Here is a 21,432-nt window from a genome sequence, read left to right as displayed (position 1 = left end):
TCATGCTTATTCGCCTAACTTTCAATAAATACGAGGAATCTTTATTTATTTTTTTTTTGTTCTAAATCTCACGGAAATGTCCTGTAGCCTAAAGGAGACAGACAATTAATGGGAGCTGATAATAAAACGAATTGATAGAATGAGAATGTGGGACAACCTTAAGAAAACTCCACTGATACGATGATGTCCAAGTCCATCACAAATTCACATGGCCGGGGATATAAAGAGGGACCTTCTACCAAAGATGAGCGATTTGCCACTGAGCCACCGTGCCTCGAAGATAGATAAAAAAAAAAAAAAGAAAAGTTGCATATGCCGTGGAACACAGTGTTATGGAGTATGCAACCATTTATTACAACTAAGTCGTTAGGGCTATCTACTATTCCAGGGGTTTACTTATTTCATCATCCTAGTCAGCAGACACTTTGATGATCAAAATATATCAACTTATGGCAAAGTGAAATGACAAGTGAGGTTTGGCATGCAGCAGACTTCCAGAGAGAGAGAGAGAGAGAGAGAGAGAGAGAGAGAGAGAGAGAGAGAGTTCCTGTCTGCTAGTGATAGAGTACACATCCTTGTTTAGTGTCCCGAAGAGGACGAGGGTTTGTGACAGGGTTGATATGTTTAAAACAAAATGTTTAAAACAAGTGTTTAAAACATGTTTAAAACGAGGGTTGTTGTTTTATTCAGTATGTTTTAAACGTTTTAAACAAATTGTTTTAAACGTGTTTTTTTTCGATGCTGGTTGGACATGTTTAAAACAACTAAAATATCAGATTGAAGAAGCTAATTTAATTTTCTAACAAACAACCCATCCTCCGCAGAGTTTGTGCATGGAGTAAATTACAAGCAGAGTTATATTCTTATTATAACAGCAATTACTGAACGAAATTCTGCACATCAGTGTGCTTATAACTAAACCAACAGAAGTTCAAGTGAAGTATTTGAACATTTCATGAGATATACACCATTGAAAAGCTTATAGACCACAACTTCCAACGAGATAATATGCGTCAAATTCCCGCCGTATTCGTAGAAAAAGAACAGACATAAAAAATCATTAAAAATATGAAAATACTGACTTTGCGGGGCCCTGGCAACCCTTGCAGTTACCTGCGCTGACAAAATGATGCTAATGTGTAGGCCACATACTTGTGACAATAATATAAGAAATGGTAGCCATTGCTGCCATTGCGTAATGAATTTGTTTTATGTAGGAAATTTTTTTTTAAAAAAATATGCGCAGAAAAACATTCATTGAATTAGACATTCTCTCCCCTCCCCCACTATAGTACCACGTCCATATGCAAATCATTTTTCCTGCACACATCATGTATACGAACAAGAATTATGCTTCTAGACCACTTCAGTGAAATATATCTTGTGTTATACGGGACCGTCCCGAAAATAAATGTAAATTAACCAAATTTGACCCCCTCTTCCTCTATAAACAACAAGTACACATACAGGTTACTATCATGTAGGGGACTACTTCATTGCTTCACATACCAATTTTTATGGATGTACCACACAGAGGGGAAGAATACCCGCCAAAACCTGATGAAAAAAAAATTGATGAAAAAAAAATCATCCTCCCTCTCTCGGCCGTACATACGTACCCCGTATATACATAAAATGCAAGTGACGGAAAGCATTATCTCTCAAAAATACTTTGGTACCAAATCACCTTTCTAGCTTAATTAAGGACTGAGCTATTGATGTTTGTTGTAAAAATAAATGTAATTTACGTCAAAAAACTGAAACTCCAAAAATTGGCTAACTTTGTCCCCTCCCTGCTCCCCATAATAAGCAAGAAGTACAAATCAGGGTTGTCAAAAACCATGGTTTTTATTGAAAAAACAAAAAAAAAAAACGTTTTTTTGGTTTAAACCAGGTTCTTTTGGTTTAAATAATTTGCTCTATATATTCATATCATATATGGACAGAAATAAGTTTGTTTCGCCTTGATGTTATTATGCAACTACCGGGTTATGCTGGAAGGGATCACATAAGCTTAAAGCGGAATAAAAATCGTTTCTCGAGTTACATCCGAGAGAAATTGTCCTCCATTTGAACTCGGAACCAGGACTAATTGGCCACAAATGCGATACGTCTGCCGACTCACTCACGAAGGAATTCTGATAAAAATACGTTGTACTGATCTTTACATGCTTCTTAATATAACTGTCAAGAGTCATTTCAGAAGAACAAAAAGATAAACAGTTGCACAAGTGAAAGCATTATACAGAATTACATATGGACAATTTCAAAGTACTACGGAGTACAGAAGAACTAATTTAGTTCGAGTTAGTTAACAGCAACTTTTATTGGTCCAAATTAAAGAAATACAACGACTTAATTTGCATATTAGTAAGAAAAGTGAATAAAGATACGAATTATTTGAGTCCACTTTGGCTCAGACTCATTTATACATAAATAAATACCAAAGACACTTCTCATTTCACTAAATGTCTCTCGTGGGGTCCGACCCCCCTCCCCCACACACAAAAAGTACGGCATTTCGATGTATTTTATCAATAGTAAACATTAAAACGAAACAATATTTAGAATTTTTCTTTGATTGCAATTAAATAAAAACAATAATAACAACTACAAAAAAAAATCACAAAACAAACATTTATAAACTTATATATATATATATATATATATATATATATATATATATATATAAAGTTGCTTATGCAGTATAATCTTTTTGAGTAATGAATGGGGAATTTAGGTCTGAATATAATACGAATAATATACGGGAGTGAAACGTGATAACCCACAAACGTGTGTTCATCAAGATTTTACAAACACTTACACTTTTAGGAACATTTTTCGTTTTTTGGTTTAAACCAGCCAACCCTGGTACAAAAACACGATATTACCATGTAGTAACCTACTTCATTGCTTCATGTAACAATTTTTATGAATCTATCCCCCAAGAGGGGGAACGGCCCCCAAAAAACTGTTGAAAACAAAAAAAAAAAAAAAACACGATATTTACCCTCCTCCCACATACATAAAATGCACACCAGGAAAGTTGCATCTTTGAGGAATAAATTAGTACCAAAACCATCTTCCAGCCTTAATTTGAGGTTTAAGACTGAGCCATTGAGGTTTAAAGCCCTGACACAGCAGTTGCGTCAATGGGAGTTTAAAGATGAAGAATGCAGACGACCAGTAGAACGTAACACAAAGAAACTAAACTACATATTCTGTGAACGGAGATCGGGAAAATCCCGATTTTTTCTCCGGAATTGAACATTTGGGCGGATCGAGATTAGGGAAGTTCCCGAAATTTGATCTAGCGGTTGAATATAGATGGCAAGCAGTACCTAAGAGTGTAAAAATGTAATATATATGCTTATCTAGATTATTGTTTTAAACAAAATAAACGTTTTAAACATGTTTTTTTCTTGTTTAAAACAAAGTACTTTGTTTTAAACGTTAAAAACGTTTTAAACAAAAAAAAACATGTTTTAAACATAAAAAACGTTTTTTATGATTTTTTTAAAAAAAACATGTTTTTTTTCAACCCTGGTTTGTGACAGACCATCATACCTACATTTACACATTTACATCTTCAGACAATTTTCATTTATTCTAGATAAATATCTATTCATTTAACACAACTTTCCATTTACACTTTCACATATCCTTCACTTTATTTTCCGACTATCTGGATAGCAAGCTCTCTTTAAATTAAAGAACTCCATCTCAATTTTGAACTATCTTTTGGAGAGCAGGATGGGTCAGTGGAGCAGATAGATACCTCTGGGATCACTGTTTCGATTCCCAACCAAGTAAGTTTGTGTTGAATAACATCGTGTCCGTGGGTTTTTAAAGTGTACGTCCGTTTTCTCTCACATTATCATTCCACCAATTATTCCATCATCATTCACTTGCCATAATCATTCATCTCCCTTAGCCTAACAGCCATAATAGTGGGACGTTAAACTTAAAGACTTCACTTCATTTATTAATTTGAACTATCTTTTTCCTTTTATCTTTTCCGATTTTCACCCTTTTCTCATTCTTTTTTTTTTTTTAATTACAATACTCTTATTTTTCTGCGCGCACAAAATACTTTTATTAACTTATTAAACGATGTATATAATACTGATTTCAGTTTTCTACCCAGGGCAGGGAAAGACTTGCAATAATACACATGGGGTGAAAGTAATGCTGGTATAAAAATACTGGTAAGCCACATTGAGTACGATTGGAAATATGACCACAGCGTGGGGGTAGGGGTAGGATTTCGTACCTCTGGAAATTTTCCCCAGTCCACCCCTGAAATTATTTTTGCATACAAACATAGGAGTCGCTTTTTTCAGAGGGTGCTCACCCTTCAGTACTTACAAGCAGGGCTAGGAATTTGGGCGGAGAATAAAAGTACTGAAATTTTGTTGGAAAGATGGAAGAGAAGCATCGTTTCTGGTGGGATGAAAAATATCTTTATTAAGACAACTCTGCTCTCCTCATCCTCCACAGCATTGTTTTTCAAGTTTATAAATATTTTGAACATCGCTTATATATATATATATATATATATATATATATATATATATATATATATATATATATATATATATATATATATATATATATATATATATATATATATGGAAATGATCTTACCCGGCCCCTCCCCCACCCATGTTCAAGACAGATATGTACCGCTGGATAAGAGGAAAACAAACTGGGCCTCCATTTTCCCGCTTCATTGTTGTAATATTTACCCTACAAGATGAATACGATGTTACCAAAATTCTTGAAATTTGACTAGAAGATATGGGTAATTTTACACTTGAAGTTAAAACATCTAGGGGAGGCAGGGGCGGATCCAGGACGGACTTCTGGGGGGGGGAAGCGGCGGGTTGTGATACTGCTACTTAGGGCTACTTTTAAAGAGCTTCAAACTCTGGGATGGGTTTTATTTATATATAAGATTTAAAAAAAAACTTCCCTCTTTTGGGGGGATCGCCCCGATCGCTCCCCCCTGGATCCGCCACTGAGGGGAGGAAGCAAACTGAGATATAATTCTTTTCGTTTGTACCATCCTACCGTACTTTGTTTTGCGAGAATGTGTTTTGTTGACTCAAGGTCTTATTTTATTAACAATAATTTTGATTTCACTCGCTTTAGTTGGATGTAGAAAATTTTCATAGTTTCAGCATGTTTTTAAATTATCGCGTTAGTATTCATTCTCTACAATCTGAGAGAGCCCGGGGAACTTACATTTGGGTATATTTTCTACTATATTGTTGCATATTTAACACGTTAGCCGCCAAGCCAAATTTTGGGGTATTTTGGACCACACTATTTGTGCATCAGAATTATGCACATGGCGGCCAACTAAACAACATTATGCGCATTGTTGTAAATATGCGCAATAATTCATCGTTTATACTAGCGAGTAACGAGAAAGAATTGAGACCTTCATCGGTACAATATGTACGGATAACGAATGAAGAGGCACAGATTACTGAACTAAAATGAACCATGAAACTATTTTTAAAATGCAAAGACGTCGGATTTCTTTAAAAACATTGATTACCAACTTTATATTGATCAAAATTCAAACTGAAGATTGAGACTGTTTTTCCATTTGAAATCTATTTAGCAATATTCGGCAAAGAAGAGATGGAAAAATATTAAAACAGTAATGATTACAATCAAACCTTTGCAACATTTGAAAATAATTTGAGTGAAAACTGGAAATGACTCAACTGTCTTGTAATTTGTTACTATAAACCCAATTTATATAAATGCTTTTTACATTAAAAAAATATATATATAGGCCTACAAAATAACATTATCGAACTCCAAGCAATTTACAGAAATACTTCCACAAGACTATATGTTCGTTTGTTAACATGAATTATTAATATTGTTATATAATGTCAGCTCATATTCCATGTCCTAACCTTATTTAATGACATGAAAATGTATTTTTCAAATGAATTCCAACGCAAGAATCCAATGGAATGCACAGCACCCAGTAAAAATCTCCAATGGATGCTTGAGACCCGGAGCACCCATGTAGTCAACACCTATGCAAACAAATGCCTTGTGTAAAAAACACAGTTACGAATCAAATGGGCGATAAAAGCAAAGGAACGATAATCGAAGAATTAGTGAAAACCACAGGGAAAATCATGAGAAAATTCATTGGTACGCCGTTCCAAATCAGTGTCGATGGAACAAGAAGCACTTCCCATCAGAAGTTAGCGCTTTATCAAGTAAGCTCGGGTACCTCATTTTCACCCTTGTTCTGTACTTGTCTCGATTGCCACCCACCAGATTGTTGTTATATTAAAGTTCGTTTTTTTTTACACCCCCGACTTTCGCGTATAAAATATCGCAGCCTCACTCGTGGAAGCGTTCTATTATTAAATTTAGCAAAAACCATTATTCAGATTTCAATAATACGCAATATAGCACGGATTCGGAAACTTTAAAAGTAATCTCAATTTTCAAAATGACATAATGAAAGAACAGAAACCCATTTTTTGTGCCTTCAAATAACCTATTTCGTTACCAATATGATTGTTGAAATGTTTTGTTAAATTACTATGCTTTGTATAGAAAATTATCCTTCGCGCACGCACCAATAATTTGAGATCCGCATATGGTAGTGAAGCCGCGCCTTGAGTGTTGCGACACGCTATTACGAACGATTATTAATAGGTATTATTTATGCTACAAACTTAGTTTGTGACGCTCATTAGGTCAGTCGAAATACTCTTAATTCTTTCCATTTTATTATTCCCATGCATTTTGAAAGATGATAAACTATATGGTTTTGTTAATTGACAAACACGCATTTATTTATTTTTGTTCTTATCCGGAAAATTTTGTCAAGTACTTTGTTTTGTAAAAAAAAGAAAAAAGTTTTATTAATTAATTGTGGTTATTAAAAAATATTATTTAGAAATATTCTGTAAACTTGTATGCTTCCGCTTTATATTGCCCCAAAAATGCCTAAAATAACAAACAAAAAACCAGAGCTGCGTCGCGAAGTTATATTTAACTAACGAGGAATACGAGTATCCGCGATGAATCAGACGGAACTTTAGCGCTATTGATTAGGAAATAATTAAAACGATTACACAGTTAGATATTTCACTTAGAAACACATTTAGAATAATAAAAGATGCATGCTTCTTACCAGATTATGTAAAATTGAAACACTTGCGTTCGTAATCGAAAGAATGTCGTTCCGAAACTTTCAAGATCCGCACCCACCCTCCATGTCGTTTGCGTCGTCTGCTGTAAGCGCTCATAGATGGCAGCAACGACAAGAAACTCTATTGTCATTTGTTTTTTACGCCACTGGATAAACACCTTCAACATTGCGGAATGTTTTTGGTGTTACATAGCTTTAATTTAATTTATTGAATATGTTTCAGTGAGTGAATTAACGTGAGATTTTGTGTGTATTAAACAGAACATTGAAATGCAATCAGTTTCTTTATACAAGATTTTTCATCGATAATGGAATAATGTCAACACGTTCAGAAATTACGCTTGTTAACTTTTTTGTGTACAATCCAACTTACGGTCAAAAAGAAGGAGAGGTTTGTGTGGTTCTGATTGTTTAATGTGATATATATTTGATAAATGTGCTATATGGATTCTCATATGTCCACACCAAGTGCTTTGTGAACAGGAGGAATAATTATATTTAATTTGTATTTCATTATATTCATTAATTTATCCTTGTACTGCAAGTAATCATGACAATTCATAATGTTTATTCCAAGTTACAGTGATAACCAGAATTTTATTTAGAACGATAAGGTTTTATTATTGTACTCTTTCTTTAATAAATATGGGTCAGAGAAAGTGCAGCGGCTTAGTGCGTAGCTTAAATGCGAGATGTTTGTGGTCCGATCATATACCATGTGAGCTTAAGAGTCAATAACATCCTACCTATGTTTCTTTTCTTGACTTTTTCAAGTTTGCTTTCATTATTCCACATATTTTCCATGATTGTATGCGTTGTTTATTCGTTCTGTTTAATATAGAGGCATACACCCTAATTTTCCGCAGGTGGCAGCCCTAGATTAGACCCACATGAAACTGTTTTCGACGTTGTATTACTACTTATTTGTTGTTATTTTAATACACCTTACTTAGAATTACTCCCCTTTCATTTCCGTCGTCCACTTAACTGTTAATCACAATTCTTTCTTATTTCCATGCTTTTTTTTTTTTTACTCTAAATTAGATAGGTATTTCTACGCAAAATAAGTACCTGCCAAGTACTAAGCGTTGCAAATTACTCACTATTAAAAAACAATGAATCCTTTACCTTACCTTCTCATGTTTCGAGCCAACACTATAAACAACACCCTACAACAGAATTATGTAAATAAACTTTTAGAGGGGGGTTTGGGGCGGAGCCTTTTATCGAATATGTTTTCCTGGGACTTCAAAAATTACAAAACACATGAAAATACTTCTTTCCTGAACTAGATTACCACAGAAAAGGATACTTATATTTGTGAAATATGAATCTCTCTTAGCAGTAAATGCGCTCTTATTGCCTTAGAAAGTGTTTCTCAAGGGAGATGTTGCATTAATGGATGCAGGTTGACTGCAGAAGGGCTGAGTATAGCTACAACGTGTGAAAAAGTGGCATAAAATCTGCAGTACCTAAAACACGAATTAACTTTAAAACATAAACCATCTTGTGCTAGGTGACCACTGAAAAGCACGATTCCTATCTAGCCGAGCCAGGGCAGGGGCGCATCAGGTGGTTTGAGAGTCAGCAAGGAAATGTATCCGTAGAGAGCAGGCGCGTCTGCGAAGTTGGGGCATAAGCATAAATAAGGATGATAGAAAAACATTTTATATGGGATAAGACGCATGTCTTGCGTGTGACACAGCTTTCATGCACTTCTATGATCACTTTGTACACAGCCTTTACATAGCACTTTACTGTCTTTCTTATAGAATAGTACGTGGTAAAGAGCAAACTGTCCATTCCCTACCTTATTATACACAGGGCGAAAAATTTCCAAGTCAAACGCACTCGCCAATCCAAAAATGATGGTCGCCACTATCTCTCACGTACAAATTATGAGAGCCCCCCTCCCGGACAGCACGAATTGCTATTTGGACTTGCGTTTCTTTAATTGGTTCTTTATTTGCATAGAGGCACTGTTGTGGATGAATTTCACGGCTAGGACCAGATGTAAGTAGTCCTCCCTATATCTTCATTTATTGATTGATTGATTGGCTGAAAAGAGAAAGCAGTTAACTAGGTGACCAGTGATAATGGTTTCTGATGCAAATACTTATTTTGTTATTTATTTATCACTGATATCGTGACGTGATTCGTTGATCTATTTTAGCACTGGGCTGTCCCTCCAGCTGTTCCAGCTTCAAATAGCGGGCGAAACGATCTCTCGCATTAACGCACAAGAAGGCAAACCGTTTCGATTGAGGGTGGGAAAAGACGGGCGAATTACAACGTTGTGAAGATTTCAAATTCCATGTTTTCTCTCACTCAGTGACAATTATTTTCATGCGAAACACTAATTGCGCAGGCCTGTGTGTTTAGGTAGAAACCATTACTACTGAACACTTGTCGCCGGCTCTAAATTTCTAGTCGCCAACGGCGACCGCAAATTTTGTGCCCTGTTATACATCTAAGATGTAAGATCCCGATTTATTTTGATTACTTGTACAATCCTATTGTGAAATCAAGTAACATATTTCTTTCATGGGTTTTATAAATTTATGCCCGCATGACATAGGATAGCATCCGAACTTTTGCCCCCATTTCACCTCATTTAGTTCAAATGCAACTCTTCTCTTATTAGTTTCCGCTCTACATTTCTGTATTTCTGTTCATTACCAGCACACCCATCCTAAGTTATTTAATATTATGCTCTTGCCTGTTTACCTAATAACGCATCGATACGTGAACTCCTATAATCCGGAATTTAACTTCGTTTATCTTTTTAATTAATCACCCAACATTGATTATCTTTTTTGTTACTCCTATGCTGACATTGTGCCTGATTTGGTAATTTCTCCGTGAATTTTGTCTTTCGGGGCCGTCATCTGCGGCAGTTAATCCGTTAGTTTAATGCAACCGTGTGCAGAGCGTTGACTTACCGAAATATATCCGCAGATACAAGCCAGGATATGTCTTTTAATAAATTGTTTTAAAATGTAATTTCTCATCCTTTGGTGTTCTTACATATTTACGTTATATTATGTCCCGGATGCCCTACGTGCGTATGGACTTTAAGAGGTCTTAATCGTTATGAGTATAAATGCAGCGTACGAACAAACATAATAAGAACTAGTGTAAAAAGAAAACATGTGCTAAGTTGTTACTAAAAAAAGCACGAATTGCATTTAACCAAGTCGGTGCAAGGACGCCAGGAGGGATAACGTGACGTACATGTGTAAGAAGCAGGCACGTGAGCGAGTATGGATATGCGCGTAAACGACAACTTTCTCTCTCTCTGTGCATGAGATGTTTGGTACAGATTAAAATTTTATGTAACGGTGAAGCTAATTTAGTGGAGAGTGGATTCAACTTTTAAGGGACTAGAATAGTAGATGTTTTAATCCTATTCCAGTTTAAATTTGTACTTTCTTTTAAAAATAACTTAAAAATCATAGTGTCTGACGGAGGAATGGATCAATTTTGATTGTTTTGCAATTTTTTTTTTTTTTTTAACCGTGTTCTTGTAATATATTCTGTATATAATTCAATCATACTCATTTGAGTGTCTTTCGTTTTTTGTAGGAACACAAGAAGATCCTGTATTATTACCCACCAAAGACTGATTTGGATACCCAAATGAAAAATGTTGGTCTTAGTGAGGCTATTATCAAATTTACAGAGTAAGTACTTTTTTTTTTTTCACAAAAGGTTAAATAAACTACACCCCTTACCAGAGATAACGTGTAACATATGCTGTTGCAGTTCCCTCGAGGTTCTTTAACAACTACCGGGCACCTAAATAGTAACATTATATCTTTCAGATGCTAGCCGTAGAGGAAGGTGAGGGAAATGTAACGATATTCATTCTTATGTAAGTGCTCCTTCATTACAGTACAATTTTAGGTAAATTATTTTTAAAATTAAGATTAATTAAGACTAAAAATTAAGAAGTTGTGAATTTTGTTAACACATGTTTTTATGCATTTCACATCCCCCTTCTGCGTTAGAAATGATTCTACTCGTAAGAAATGTGACTGGCATATGTTTCTTTGTCATCTAAGCTATTTCTGTAGCATACATCAATCCGTCACTTTGGAAATCTCCTTACCCGAACATTTTTGCTTTTCCCATTGACAATTCTAATTTTTGGTGCAGGACTCATTTCAGTTAGTTGTATAGTTGCTATACGATTTTTTTTTTTTTACCTCATATTTATAATAAAATACTATTTCAAATTATACATATAAGTCTTAATGCTGAAGGACTATTATGTGACGGAAGATACAGTGTGTCTCAAAAAAAGCACTGACAACGTTTGGGAGGTAATTCCTGATACAAAGGTAAGACAAAAAGTATAGACCAACCTAGGTACGCAGATGGTTCCTTTCGGAGTTGCAGGCTGTTGAAAACATATAAAAACGAGCTTTAAAGGTCCATATCTTCGTAACTATGGGACCTACCATAGTCAAGTCAAGACTTCACTTAAAAACTAATATGTGCGCAATCCAAAAGTACATGTGTCAAAATCCTAAGGCACTCATGGAATAATTTTTGTTCAGGGTGTTTGGCTACGGGCATTTAATTTGAAGTAATCACCAACTACCTCTATAAAAATTGTTGTGGAAGCACTGCAGGATTCTGAATCGTGGATATTTGGATAGGGCATGTACTAGTTCCTAAATAAAGTCTTGACCCGTATACGGTTGGTCTCATGGACCTTTAAAGTTCATTTTCTCATGTTTTCGGCAGCCTATAACTCCGAAAGGAAGCGTTTGTCTCTACTTTTTGTCTTAGGTGTCAGGAATCACCTCCCAAACGTTGTCGGTGTTGTTTTAAAACACTTTGCATAAAGGAATGTATATTACCCAACTGCTTCAAAATGACGGACGTTATTTTTTCTTCGCAGAAATTTGATAAAATGTATATTATTAGATGCATAGCTATGCTAAACCGCAACCTTAGGTAATGGGAATGACTACACAGCACTCCTCACTATGTACTCATGATCTCAGTTTGTAATAGCTAACTTAAGCCCAAGTGTATATACTAACATAAATACGCTCAGTCGCAATTACACCCTCTTTATTATAGCTCTCTGACAAAACATGGACTATCTATTCTGTGGTTGACCCATTTCAAGTAACAATATGTTCTAACATTATAAACATTGCTTGCTCAACACCTTTCTACAGTATAATAGCTCCCCGACTTAAGTAATGCATTCCGTGAACCTTGAATTGTACGTAAGTTGAATCTGTAAATTTCTTAGCATAGTAAGAAACTACAAGAGGTTTCGAGACTATATTATGCATAAGGCTGGATGTCTAATGGAACGGCTATGCCCATTTGTCGGCAAGTATCAGAGCAAAAACGGTAATAGCTATCAACGAGTTGTTTTTCTTCTTCTTCTTCTTTTTTTTTTCAACCGATTCAGCATCTCAAGAATAGGCGCCATCTCCTACCTTAACTTCCTTTTATATTTTCCATTGTACAAGTTTTGCTTTTAACAGATCTAACTCTGATTTAAACTACTCGCTGAGCAAACCAATACGTTTATTGTAAAAAACACACACATATATGCTCTTGTAATGGCGATCAATTTGCCCTTAAATTCTGATCAATATTTCTAGCATAATACACGCAAGTTCCTCATCAGGATGTTTACTAAGCTAAATTGTGAAGTTGTTGGATTATTCATATTCCAGAGTCTAGCATAAGAGTCACTTCACTAACAGTAACCAATTTATAGATAATACTTACATCATTTGAATTAAGGAAGTTAGAAATAATATTCTTTAAAATCAATGCTTTTAAAGGGCATCAATCGATTGAACATGCGTCAAGTCGAAGTTCTTTCGAGAGCTGTAGCACTTCATTATATTATAATAATTATATAATTTATTTGCTCTTGGTTCTGTTATAAGGTATAAATTACAATTGGTATTGTGTTTCAGCACGTTTAATCCTGGTCAGTCGTGTGAATCGCTGCATACACAGAAGACACGACAGCTATATTATCAACCAGAGAGGAATTTCTGGATAATAATGGTAAGCTTTTATCTGTCATTTTAATTCTGTAGCGTTGTTAATGAGATTTCTGTTTCTGTTTTTCTCAAACAGTTTAGATATATTGGAAAATATCTGTTGAAGCTTCTGGTATTTTAATTGAAATTGGTATAGGCAGCGATACTGATCATTTAGCTACAAGGGATGTCATAACTTCGTTGAATATTGCACATCATTACCTCCAGTTTCTTGAGTAAACATATTTTTTCCTGTAATTTTTCTCGTTTCACCTTACCTTTTTTGCTTTTAATTCTTTCGTTCTCACACGAAAAAAGTCTTAAGCTAGACAAAATAGTATTTATGAAATGAGCACTGTAGAAAATATCAAGGTGTGAACTTCTGTTTAAAATAAACTCTGTTGACAGATTCAGCTGTCAAGGGATATCGTCTTTTAATATAATATATTCAGTAAAGCTTATTTTAAGGAAATCATCCAAAGTTTTCAACTAAAATCTGTCGTCTAGAGAGATTTTCAAAGGTAGTTCAACGATTTACCAAAGATTTTCAAGTTTGGGAGTCAAACTCAAATAAGGGGAGCTACTATTGAATTAGAGGGTCCACAGAAGGTCGTTTCGTTCTTATGGTAGTGAAGTCCACTCGCCTTCCTTAGGCTTTAAATTTAAAACCACTTTTCCTCCACTGATATGTTCAGTGTGATGACCCTGTCAATCGCACGACATGGGAGCTTTCATTGAAATAGACTTCAATCGTTCTGCATCAGAAACTATAGTGTTAAGAGGTACGTGTCAGAAAAAGAAAAAAAAATTAATAAGAAGACAATATCTTTTAAAAACAAGAAAACGACAATAGAAGAAATTTTGTTGTGATTGATATATAGGTAGCTATTTTTCGACATAGTCATCATCTCCAGACATTTATAGTAGTATAGCACAAGCTTTTGTATACCCTCTGGGTAAAAATCTGCTGCGTGAGAGTACAACAAGTCCAAAATTGATGTTTTGTGCACTGTCGTTGAAGCGCTTCGATGCAAGCCAGTTTTTCAGATGAAGAAAAAGAAAGAAATCGCTGGGAGAAAGGTGTGTTTGTAAGGGGGATGATTGATAGTTCCCATCGAAATCTTGGAATTGTCTCTACAGTACAAGTAACTGTGTATGGACGGACGTTGTCATGAATCAAAAGAATTCCAGAACATAGCATTCCTCTTCGCCAATTTTTGAATGGCACGTCGCAGATTATTTAGTGTTTGGCAATACACATGTGGTATAATTGACCGTGCGTCCTGTTTCGAAGAATCCAAAGAATCAAACTTCTCCTCTAAAACACGTTTGCCATAATTTTGTGAGCTGTTGGCGTTTATTTAAATTTCTTCTCTTTAGAAGATTCAGAGTGCCGCTATTGAATTGACTGCTGCTTCGATTCCCCAGTGGCGTACGATATCCAGGTTTCATCTTTCATCACTATGTGAGAAATGAGGTCATCCTGATCCTTCCCCCATCTCAAGCGGGCCAAAATATCACGTGCAGCTATCATTCGTTGCTCTTTGTGAGCGTCTGTGAGCATTTTAGGTACTCAGCTCGTCTCTCACAATTCGATGGACTGTTTTCGCAGACACCTCTAGAAACTCTTTGACGTGTTCAGTTGTGAATCGGCGATTGAATCGCAATTTCTCGTTAACACGTTCCACCAGTTTGTCCTGATTACTAGGCCTTCCGCTATGCTTATTGTCATGAACATTTGAACGCCCTTCCCGAAACTCTGTACAATTGCTTGACCTTCCCTTTATTCATTACTGTTAATCCGTAAATATCACACAATTCCAGATGGATGTCAGCTGCTTTCAGTCTTTTGGTGACCAGAAATCGTATGACAGATTTCACTTTACATTTAGTGAGATTTTGTATTATTGCTATTATTATTAAAGCTTAGTCAAAATGTTATTAATATTATTATCCAAAACTTAGCATGTCAGGGCAAATTGAACCACACGTGAATGCAGTATGAAGTACAAATATCCACATACTAGTGCATTAACTCCTTTCAACTAGAGCAGTAGAATATCCGAATTTGGACATGGAAAGCCGATAATGACAAATCATCGAAACTTGACCGAGTGTTGCACAGATAATTATCTTCAACTCCTTGACTAGAACATATTCTTTGCTGTAATTTTTCTCCTTTTTCCGTACCTTTCTTGCTTTTAATCCTTTCTTTGTCACTTGGAAAAAGTCTAAGATAGCCAAAATATTAGTATTTATGAAACAAACACTGTAGAATATGTGAAATTTTCTTTAAAACAAACTCCATTGGCAAATTCAACTGTCAAAATTTTTCGAGTGCAGATGAGATTCAAGCCTTATAACTTGAAAAACCTTGTAGTGTAATTAATATAAATAAACAACAAGCTGTTCACCAGTTTCTTTTGAGGCCACATGGGACGAGTCCTACTACTTAAATCTAGTGCGAGCTGAATTACTAGTCTAAATTTTATCCGAGACAAGTGTCTTCACCCTGAAGTGAACTGGAGGTCATGAATAGACAGGGTTTGACCAAGTGGGCCCAGCCCGAAAAAACCCACCGGGTTTTTTCGGGTCGGACCCACCTGAAAAAAACCATCTTAAAACCCACCTGGGTTTTTGACTTTTTTGTTAGTGTATTATTGGTACAACTAAGGTGATCACATTGAAAGTTATTTTTATCAGATTTTAAACTTTCTTTGGGCGAATTATATACTTTCATGTTAAGATAGACAATAATATTCAACATAAGACCTTTATAAAGCTCTAAATGCACTGAATAAATAAATACATAAAAAACCTCACCTTAGCTTGAGATAATTGTAGAGCAAATTAATGTGCGGATTATGCTTATAGCCTATTTGAAGTAAAGTAAGCGATTGTATATTTTAGAAAATACTTTCCGTGAATAGTGTGTTCCCTGACTCGGCGCCGCCGAGGGACGTTATCCCTCATACGTTGACGGGTTTAAGGTCATAGGTGCCGGTACTAACAGTAAATATGTAAATACCTTAGTAAAACTATTAGTATTATTTTTTCCTTTGATGGTAACAACAGTATTCAGTAAAATTTGGTTTTCCAACAACAGTTAAGTCATTTTTTGCTAGCCTTCAAATAAGCATTCTGTAGAATCAACACTAGCAATAACGTAAAAATTCCTGTCAAAATTAAGAAGCTTAATGCTCGGAGCTCCGAAGACTACGTAACGCTTACTATTTCAAGTGCTGCATTGAAACTTAAGTATTAATGGAAGTTTCGATGTACAGTAAAGCAAGTTGCATTTTCAGGGAAAACCCGTCGTGAAAGAAGTGTTCGGGAAATTCCCGCAATTGAACCCACAAAGCATCGAAAGTGAATACTTCAACAATAAATCTATTTATTTTACTGGAGGATATTTCATTTCATTTTAGACATTTTGAAACATTTACTTTATAAAATATGAATTACAGGCCTATCTTTGTTAATTGTTTAAAATTAATTTTCGGAAAAGAACGGTCTTGCAACAAGTGCTCGGGTAATTCCCGTAATTGAATGCACAAAGCATCGAAAGACCATTTATTTTACGTTGAAAAATATTTAAGACATTTTGATGAATTATGCCTTTGTTTTAAATTAATATAGCTATTTGGTATTCATATTTGGCGAACGTCACTGAGGCTCCTAGGATGACTCGATCTACATTTGTTAATTTGTCTGCCTTTACCACACAGTGTTCAACTTTCGGTCTTTTAAATTTTCAGGATACAATCCAGAGACACACTAAATTTTCTGTTTAGATTTTGGCAGCATACCAACGTAAAATTACAAAATGGCGCGCTTTTTTTTTAAAAAAAAAAAAAAAACTGATATCCACTGGCGTAAATCCCGGGGGGATGATGGGGACATATCCCCTACAATCTTGGAACTGTGCCCCTTAATAATCCGATTGGAAATGTGTCTTTTAGGAAGAAATGTGATGATTTGTGCCCAACTGTCACAAAGGAAAGTGAGATGAAATTGATACCTCCCAGAATAAGCCTCAAATCTGACCGCTTCCCAATGTTGAAGACAACTCTGCTCCCCTACCCATGTTGTCCCGGAGTCCCACACAGGGGACATAAAATACGACGATATTATTATTGCTTTACAACTTTAAAATCAGACTGGCAACGTTGAAAACTGTTTACAGGGAATGATCATATTTGGATCATTCTTTGTGAACAGTTTTTAATGTTGCCGGTCGGATTTTAAAGTTATAAAGCAATAATAATGTCGTCATATTTTATGTCCCTTGTGGAGGACGCCGGGACCGACATGGGTAATCCTCCTCAGCATTGTTTTTCGCCTTCATAAATATTTTGTACATCGCATATATAGGGCTATATATAATATATATATACCGTCTTACCCTTCCCCCCAATGTTGAAGACAAATTTGCGCCGCTGCTGATATCCACGCTACAAAGCGCAATTTTAGGTCTTTCAACTTGAAATTTTCAAAGTAGAAGCACGAGAGACTAAATTAGCTGTATATATTTTGGCGGCATAAAATTTCAAAATGGCGTCCATTTTTCAAAATAGCGGGTATCCATGCTGCAAGGTGCAATTTTCGGACTTTTTAAGTTGATATTTTGAGGGTAGATGCACAAGACATTCTAAATTTGCTGTATAGATTTTTTCAGCGATCCAATATAAAATTTCAAAATGGCGGCATTTTTTTCAAAACAGCAGTGAATAGAGAGTTGTTGCAAGTTGTGACAATGACACTCATGAAATGTAAATCATATTTTAACATTTTTACCCCAAAGAGATTGAAATATTTCGAAAAAACCCAATTAAACCCGAAAAAACCCACATGGGCCCAGGTGGGTTGGGTTTTTTCAAAAATACCCGGGTTTTTTCAAACCCTGTGAATAGACCTGTCTTTAAGATTCTGTTCATAGTAGTATAATTGCGCTAGTGCGTATATTTAATTATTCATTGGTTTATTGTTTGTTCCATTATTCCTTTGTTATTATTTTGTTCTTCCCACTTAATTGAATCTTAGGTTTGGTCATGCGCATTTCTAGCCTCTATATAAACTCCATTGGACTGTTCTTCCCGCTGTGTCTTCCTTAGCCTTTTTACCCTTTGTTCACGCATCAGACAATATTCCAGTCGCATACATACACACAAACACACACACGCAGTTCGTTTTAATTTTCATCGTTGCTATCTGAAAATGTTAAAATGAATTCGCAACCAATAGGAAACGAGAGTGAAATTACATGGGAAAAATGATTTGTTCATATAGGGAAAGAAAAAAAATGTAACGAACAGAATAGAGAAGAGAAATTGATAGCGAGCATATGAGGACGATTGTTAGTTATCTTGGGTTCTAGTTTACGTATGCAATAGTGAACACGTACGGCTCTGTTGAGTTCCCGTGAGACCACCTAAGTCAAGCAGTGCTGGGTCTGGTCAGTATTTGGACGAGTGATCGTTGGGAAATTCGAGATTGTGTTGACAGGGCGCCGTTGTGAATGAGAATAATAGCGGATGTTGGTCAAGACATGTTCTCTTAAGTATTGCATGAATATTGAATATGCATTCTATTAAATCAAGTGGCGTTTCTAACGTTTCTAGTTCGTATTGGATTACTTTTTCTTTAATTGAGTTGATTTTAGTTTAGCGTCCCGTTCAGCAGCGAGGCTATATGAGACGTGGACCTACTGATTAACGTGGAATCCGAACCACATGAGCTCCCGCCGGGAATCGAACCCGGGTCTCCCACGCCAAAGGCGCGTACGCTAACCGCTTAGCCACGAAGGAGCTCTACTTTTTCTTTAAAAAGGATAAATTGTCTTTTATAAAATTGTGACTTGAACTTGAAGAAAAAATTATCGTACAAGGATTTTATATTGCAGTACACGCTCATATGAACACATTTCCACTAATACTTTCGTTTCTGCATAGAGGTAAATATCCCCTCCCCCCCCTTCTCATTCCCACAGTAAGTCGAACACTGAGGTGGCCGCGGTGACTCTGTGGTATAGCGTTCACCTCTGGTGCTTGGGGTCCTTGGTTCGATCTCAACTCGTGCCAAATGAGCTTTGTGATGGACAGACACCGTGTGCGTAGGTTTTCTCGGAGTTCTCCCGTTTCCCTCCACTTTCTTCATTCCACCATTTCATTCATTTCTCACCATCACCTTTAGCCTAGCAGGCATAACCGTGGGGCATAGAACTAAAAGATTTCATTTCTTTCTTTTTTTATTCGGGCACTAAGTACAATATTTCGATATTAACGTATGTTTATAACTAATATATTTACTGTATACAGTTACCACATGAGCTGTGAGTAATATAAATTTGTGTAACCTCTTATTTAGGACAAATAATCACGTCCCATGTCTGTTCGTTATTCAGAAGTTTCACTGTATTAGTAATGGAAATTAACTTTTCTGTTCTCAGTATTACTAAACTATCAGTATACTATCTTTTTTTAGTTAAGAAGCTCCTATTACATTCTCATTTTTTTAAAAATGTTCTCGCATGCTTATTTACATTACCACAACATTACATATTTGAGAATTGCTCCTGTTATTTCAGACTGTGTCCATTCCATACATTCCAAAGGAAAAAGACGGACAGGCCTACTTAGAGTATCAAAGCGATGATGTGCAAGATAATGTTTACCATGCAGTATTACAACAGTCCTATCAGATGTTTAGATTATTTATGGGGACTTTTCACTCTATTTTGAGTAAAAATGGCGATGTCTCGTTCCTCAAACAAAGGCTAGAGCACTTTTTCTCAAGAGTAAGTATTGTTTTCTATTAAGTACTGACACAAGATAAAATACGTAAAGTGCGAGTATTTCTAGTATTGTATTATGAGTACTGGTTGTTTCCCAGCTGTTGCTGTAGAAATATAACTCAATGAAGTTATATCTATATTAAAATGTGTATTTTTAAGTATCCTCAACCGCAAACTGAGTTTTAGATATAAAAGTTTATTGTTACGTAAATCGATTGTGCTTAAGGATCTTTTCACTCTTAAAGATAGTAGTTTAAAAAAGTCTGTTCTTAGCGCAACAGCCCTTAGAATACAGAACCTATCAGCTGGTTTGTGGCGCTCATGCCGGCTTTCTGAACCGTAATTCGTTACTTCTTTCTTTCAAATAGCCCCCAGTTGTTCTCATGACGTTGGGTGGGCACCACAGTGCCAACACTATTTGGTGATTACAGACAGTCATCCATTTTTCCGCTGACCAGATCTGACACTGCTTGATTTCGCTGATTTCACGAGAAGCGGTATTCCAGTGCGGCTGGCACGTTGGCAAGGATAATAGTTTTTAAAATGAAATAAACTCTTGGATGTAGATCTCCAATTGAGTCTTGTAAATGGCAAAGTACATTCGAATCTCTCATATATATATATATATATTAAGTGATCTGTTCACCGAAAATCTCTTGTCTCACCTTCTTCATCAGGACAATGCACGGCCACACGCAGCAGCGAAATCTTTGGAGCTCAGGAAACTGGAGTCAACATTCTACTACACGTGGATTATTCTCCAAATTTAGCTCTGTGTGACTTTGTCTTCTTCCCAAAACTCAAGAAAAAAGCTTTGGGGGGCGCGGTGGCTCAGTGGTAGAGCGTTCACCTCCGGTGCTTGGGGTCCCTGGTTCGATCCCAGCTCGCGCCGTGTGGACAAACACCATGCTCGTGGGTTTTCTCGGGGTTCTCCTGTTTCCTCCCACTTTCTTCATTCCACCATTTCACTCATCTCTCATCATCACCGTCTCCTTTAGCCTAACCGGCATAAACGTGGGACGTAAAACTTAAAGATTTCATTTAATTTTTTCAAGAAAAAGCTTTGAGGACGCCGCTTTCAAGAGGCTGTCACAGCGTATAATGATGAAATTTCTGATATTCTAAAAGACAAATTTTAAAAAAATACTTAACTCGTGGTTTTTAAGAATGCAAAACTGTATTGGTGTTTGTGGAGACTATTTTGAGAAATTGTAAAATATTTATGTACACCGTAAATAAATGGATTTTTCAAAAACTATCCAAAAAGTTTTGACATACCCCCTCATAACTTACATAAATCGAGAAAGTTCATTTTGTATTCCAATTCCTCTATAGGTGTGAAATTGATTATATTCAAAGAGTGAAAAAATGCACGACTGGACCAAAGTTCAAAATTGAACATCAATTTCAAGTGT

At 35.9% G+C, this 21,432-nt stretch overlaps 2 protein-coding genes across 3 annotated transcripts in view; one reads left to right on the top strand and one right to left on the bottom strand.

The window, feature by feature from the left end:
* The window catches only part of LOC145680524 (uncharacterized), a 250,580-nt gene extending 243,283 nt beyond the window's left edge, over positions 1-7,297 (bottom strand). For both annotated transcript variants that reach the window (XM_081751131.1, XM_081751132.1), the window contains exon 1: positions 7,181-7,297. The gene's annotated coding sequence lies outside the window, so the exon portion shown is untranslated. The remainder of the gene's footprint in view (positions 1-7,180) is intronic.
* A 21-nt stretch (positions 7,298-7,318) lies between these two features.
* Ccz1 (vacuolar fusion protein CCZ1) overlaps positions 7,319-21,432 on the top strand; it is a 33,629-nt gene continuing 19,515 nt past the window's right edge. Inside the window, exons 1-4 of the mRNA XM_081751137.1 lie at positions 7,319-7,589; positions 10,784-10,881; positions 13,156-13,249; positions 19,811-20,020. Of these exons, the coding sequence (XP_081607263.1) occupies positions 7,515-7,589; positions 10,784-10,881; positions 13,156-13,249; positions 19,811-20,020 (477 nt within the window). The 5' untranslated portion in view covers positions 7,319-7,514. The remainder of the gene's footprint in view (positions 7,590-10,783; positions 10,882-13,155; positions 13,250-19,810; positions 20,021-21,432) is intronic.

Source organism: Thermobia domestica, chromosome 3 (assembly GCF_964235325.1).
Source record: "Thermobia domestica chromosome 3, izTheDome1.hap1.1, whole genome shotgun sequence".
In the NCBI taxonomy this organism is placed as follows: domain Eukaryota; kingdom Metazoa; phylum Arthropoda; class Insecta; order Zygentoma; family Lepismatidae; genus Thermobia; species Thermobia domestica.
The sequence above is the reverse complement of the archived record's forward strand: the minus strand, read 5'-3'. Positions and strand labels throughout refer to the sequence as shown.